Genomic DNA, 4,340 nt, shown 5'->3' on the forward strand with positions numbered 1-4,340 from the left:
TCCCTCGTGTTCTTGGTGCTCATGCCACGGCAAAAGGCGTACGTAGCAGTGCTCAAGCGCACGGGAAGTCTCAGCGCCTCGGCGGCCGCCACCGTGCTCGTCGTGTTCGTCATCGGATACACGTGGAATGTCACAACAAATATCCTGTCGATTTTCCCCAGCACAAGTTGCTTGCGCATTGCGGGCGGCAAGGGATGCTGAAGAAGTAGTAAACGTAGCGTTTCTTGAATGGTAGCTGTCATCGCCATGGTGACGTGTGTGTGGAAAGTATACACATGCAAGGTGTTTCACGCGAACGTGCCATCGACGATCGCGTCGTGCCAGATACGAATTCCATTTGCAACCGAGCAGACCCATCCAGCAACACTCGACGGCAATCAAATTGCTTGCAGGGAGACCACCATGGGATGTTCGGCGACGCCACGTGTGAAGTGGCCGGCACTGACTGGTGCCAAACACTTGCTGCAAAACAAGATACCAGACAATGTTGGCAGACTTTTAGCCAACTCGACTCCAGCGATGCGAACTGCAGAACTGCCCGACTTCGACTACACCAGCCGTGGCCTCCCATGGCCAGCCACGTCGTCGGCATGCATGCGTCGTTTCGCCACAGGTGACATCTCTATGCGGATGTCGCCGGATAACTAGACATGGCCGACGCGGAGGACGACAACGTGTCGGCATACGAGCGCCAGCGCGTGGCCAAGATGCTGCGCAACAAGCAGGCGATGGAGAGCCTTGGGCTCATACGTGCCATGGACGAGATCAAGCAAAAGCGCCAGGCGGCGCGGGCGGAGGTTGAAGCATGTCGAAAACGTCATAAGACGGCCGAGAAGGCAGAGGTTGTTCCGCGACGGACGGGTCGCCATACCAAGCCGATCTCGTTTATCCAGCACGAATGGCGCGATCCCCGCGAGCGGAATCGATTGAAGATCGAGACACTCAAGCACCGCCTAGCTTCTTTGACGCCGCACATGGAAGACGCATGTTTGCTGTGCGGATTGGTGGTCGCGAGGGCCGCCATGCGACAGCATGTCGGCGCCCACATCGTAGCCGAGTCGTTTGCAGCCGTTCGATGCGGATTGTGTGGCCTTGAATCCTCAACGTGCGAGCACAAAGTCGAAGCGGGAATACCAACGATTGTTCCTGTGGGCGACGTGGCGGTCGCGCAACTCTGTCCGCGGTTTTTCCCCGTGGTCGTCAAGAGAGCTGCGCAAGCCAAGTGTACGAATGTGCCATTGCGGTGCTCCAAGTGCCGCCAGTGGCTGTGGACGTACACGATGAAGCAGCATTGGGCCAGCATCCACGGCAGCACCAAGGGCATGACGAAGAAAGAAGCCGCCGCGTCGACAGTGTCCGGTGACGAAGTGGCTTTCATGCTGGCCGAAATGGAGCGCATCAACTTCAAGCTTTTGGAAATAGATCGCAGCAGCAGTAGCGACGACGACAGCGCGTTCCGCCCCGGCACTGGCGACCGTGGCGGCATCGCGCGGTCGTACTCTTTGCGGGTGCGCAAACCGTTGGCTGAAATCGACACGGACGACAACGAGTTCTCGAGCGCCCCCGACAGCGATTACAACGACGGCTCAGATTAACATAGTTGACAAGCTAGGACTGATCGCTTTCAACGCGCATGAGCTTCGTATGCAGTGACTACTTGGCGGGCGGCGCCATACCGCGTGAGACCCATCGGCAGGACACCAGTCCATCAAAATAGCATGTATAACAACCAACCCGTAGCTGTCGAATGTGTACGGTGGGGAGAGTCAGCGGCCGTGACTTTTTCACTACTTCAGGGGCAACTCCAACACAGTGAGGACAACAACCGACTTCATTCGAGAGAAATGGACAGACCAAATGGTGAAAGGACCTAGAGGCTGCCCTTGCCATGCACAAGTGCTCGATTGCAACTACTTTGGACGGGCGGCCGTGAATGAGTCAGTTGTGTGTTCAATCATGCCCATCGTGCCGACATCCCTTTGGAAGCACCACTTACAGCTCTGTTGACGACGCCAGACCCCATGGAGCCTTTGACCAGACGCGATGAGGGATGCTACGTGTTGGCGCTGGCCCTGCTGAAGATATTTGAATGCTCAAGCGTATGTGGGTCTTTAGAGTTTCTTGGGGGTTCGCATGTCGACGTTCACGCATGCGATGGGCGCGATGCCCTCTCCTTGGATGAGGCGGAGGCGACCACTTTATCCTGTGCAAATCAAGCACGACGCCACCACAAAAATATGACCTTCCATGTCTAGCGATATCGGTCCTTGGCACAGACGGTGGGCTGAGTGACGTGATGGTGTCGGTTGATGCGAAGACTTGGAGTTTATAACAGACCTCGGAAGCAGCGCCACTCACACGGTGTTTGCGGGGCATGCATTCCATTTATGACGTATGACGCCACTGGAGTTTAAGCCATGGAAATGCACCTTGTTCGAGGAGGCGAAGGTGATATCGAGCAGAAAATGTCTCAAGTCGTGTCAACGTACAACGAGCCCAGATACACAATGCGACTCGAAAGAATGGGCACAGAGTGATGCCATGCACGGTGCGTGCTGACAACGGATCGACTCACGGCCTCGTCGGGCGAATATCCGCGCACTGACATCGAACGACGACGAGTGAATCCGCGACAGTATTTAGGTTTGGGATTTTATGCAGTTGAAACTCGTTTTTGTGGCCGATCACCCGACACATACGCTTTGGTAGGTCGGGACGAGGTACTTGATGTTGATGAAGGCGTCGTCGCCGCCATTCGACTCGAATGTTTCAAGAGTTTGCTGAATGAGGTCGCCCAAGTTTTCTTGCTTGCGCTGGGCGTAGTCGATGCCGTCGCCCAAGTTGTCTGTCGCCACGACGTTCAGGATATGTCGCGACAGCACTCCCCAAACTGCCTACCGTTCTTGCGGATAAAAATGTTGAGGATGGGCAGGATCTGGCGGTAGTACGGCACGAGCGCCTGCCCGATGAGACCAGGGGCATTCAGTCCGTCAGCGCCAGGCTTTTTGTCGCAAGTGACCATGAGTTGCAAGATGTGGAGGGTCTTGACAATAATGCCGGCACGTCGGGTATTGAGAGCATCTACGCGTCACCACGTCAAACGATTGTGCTCGCGAACGTCGGAGATGCACTACTCTTGATTGGGATGATCAGCTGCGGAATGACAGGGAGAACCTTAGAGCTTGCATTCACCATCATGTCCTTGATTCCCTGGAGAGCAATCCGTTGTCTGGGCCGCGGTCGCCATGGCAACGACATCGACGTACCTGTTCGGACAAGAACGCGTACGGCTCTTCAACCTCGCGCAGGCCGTCAAAGAAGATGGGGAGGTAGTGATGAAAGTCCAACTTGGTGATGTCGACTTTCCACGCGACGAGGTTTTTCACCCCGCCATGGTCGATCTGGATCGGCAAGTCGCCACGTTCGTAAAACTTGCGGAACGACGTGTCTGGCGGATTGTAGCGCTCTTTGAACGCCCCTGGCTGGTGTTTTTCTTTGCGGGGACTGATCGGGACCAACTCGTCTCGCTTGTGAATTCGCTCCGAATCTGCGAGCCCACCATACCCCGTGCCCTTGCGCAGGAACTGATCCGTTGTCTCCTTCCGAATCGGCTTGGACAACGAGAACGCCCGGACCAAGTCTGGATCATTGTGACTCGAGTCTTCGTGGTGTTTTCGCTACAAGGACAAACGTGACGCGTTGACGGCGCAGAAAAGCACTACCCGCGGCAAGACTTCCGTCGTGTCAAAGCATGACCCGGTCTCCTTGAGCCCGTGAGTACGCGGCACGATGCGGTTCGTGTGGTTCGGAATGCCAGACATGGTGAAGCGATGTCGGCTTCGCAAGGACGGTGACGAATGCACTTGGCGTCAACGAAAGGATAGCCTATTTATACCTCGTTGCCGTTGCAAGTTGTGGCTATATTTACCCAAGTCCGTGTCGCGCCTCCAGCAGATGCAACTCCCCGTCGGAACGACGGCGGCGCCAAGAACACAACGCTGCCGATGCATGGCGCTTGTCGGTGTGGGATGGAGGGGTCGCTAGCCCGAGACAATTTGAACAACTCGACAGCCTCTCCTCGGAGCCAGGATTTTCGGTGACAGTAGGAGTTACATGCTTGACTGGATCGGCAAGTCGCCACGTTCGTAAAACTTGCGGAACGACGTGTCCGGCGGATTGTAGCGCTCTTTGAACGCCCCTGGCTGGTGTTTTTCTTTGCGGGGACTGATCGGGACCAACTCGTCCCGCTTGTGAATTCGCTCCGAATCTGCGAGCCCACCATACCCCGTGCCCTTGCGCAGGAACTGATCCGTTGTCTCCTTCCGAATCGGCTTGGACAA

General features: G+C 56.0%; 4 protein-coding genes across 4 annotated transcripts; 1 reads left to right on the forward strand and 3 right to left on the reverse strand.

Annotated features, from left to right (window-relative positions):
- The first annotated feature begins 635 nt into the window (after positions 1 to 635).
- H310_14374 (hypothetical protein) lies at positions 636 to 1,744 on the forward strand. The gene has a single exon (XM_008882221.1). It carries the CDS (start codon positions 651 to 653, stop codon positions 1,593 to 1,595), a length of 945 nt encoding a protein of 314 aa, XP_008880443.1. The 5' UTR covers positions 636 to 650; the 3' UTR covers positions 1,596 to 1,744.
- A 69-nt stretch (positions 1,745 to 1,813) lies between these two features.
- H310_14375 (hypothetical protein) lies at positions 1,814 to 2,409 on the reverse strand. The gene has a single exon (XM_008882222.1). It carries the CDS (start codon positions 2,383 to 2,385, stop codon positions 1,993 to 1,995), a length of 393 nt encoding a protein of 130 aa, XP_008880444.1. The 5' UTR covers positions 2,386 to 2,409; the 3' UTR covers positions 1,814 to 1,992.
- A 205-nt stretch (positions 2,410 to 2,614) lies between these two features.
- On the reverse strand, positions 2,615 to 3,879 carry H310_14376 (hypothetical protein). Its single transcript, XM_008882223.1, has 5 exons — positions 3,723 to 3,879; positions 3,267 to 3,677; positions 3,135 to 3,210; positions 2,899 to 3,081; positions 2,615 to 2,845 (listed from the first exon to the last, which is right to left on the reverse strand). The coding sequence occupies exons 1-5, from the start codon at positions 3,819 to 3,821 to the stop codon at positions 2,685 to 2,687; spliced, it is 930 nt and encodes a 309-aa protein (XP_008880445.1). The 5' UTR covers positions 3,822 to 3,879; the 3' UTR covers positions 2,615 to 2,684.
- A 230-nt stretch (positions 3,880 to 4,109) lies between these two features.
- On the reverse strand, positions 4,110 to 4,331 carry H310_14377 (hypothetical protein; the record flags this gene model as incomplete). The annotated part of the gene is made up of 1 exon (XM_008882224.1): positions 4,110 to 4,331. A coding segment is annotated over one exon (222 nt), but the record flags the coding sequence as incomplete, so codon positions are not given.
- Positions 4,332 to 4,340: the final 9 nt, after the last annotated feature.

This window comes from Aphanomyces invadans (genome assembly GCF_000520115.1).
Source record: "Aphanomyces invadans strain NJM9701 unplaced genomic scaffold supercont1.68, whole genome shotgun sequence".
NCBI classification, from domain to species: domain Eukaryota; phylum Oomycota; class Saprolegniomycetes; order Saprolegniales; family Verrucalvaceae; genus Aphanomyces; species Aphanomyces invadans.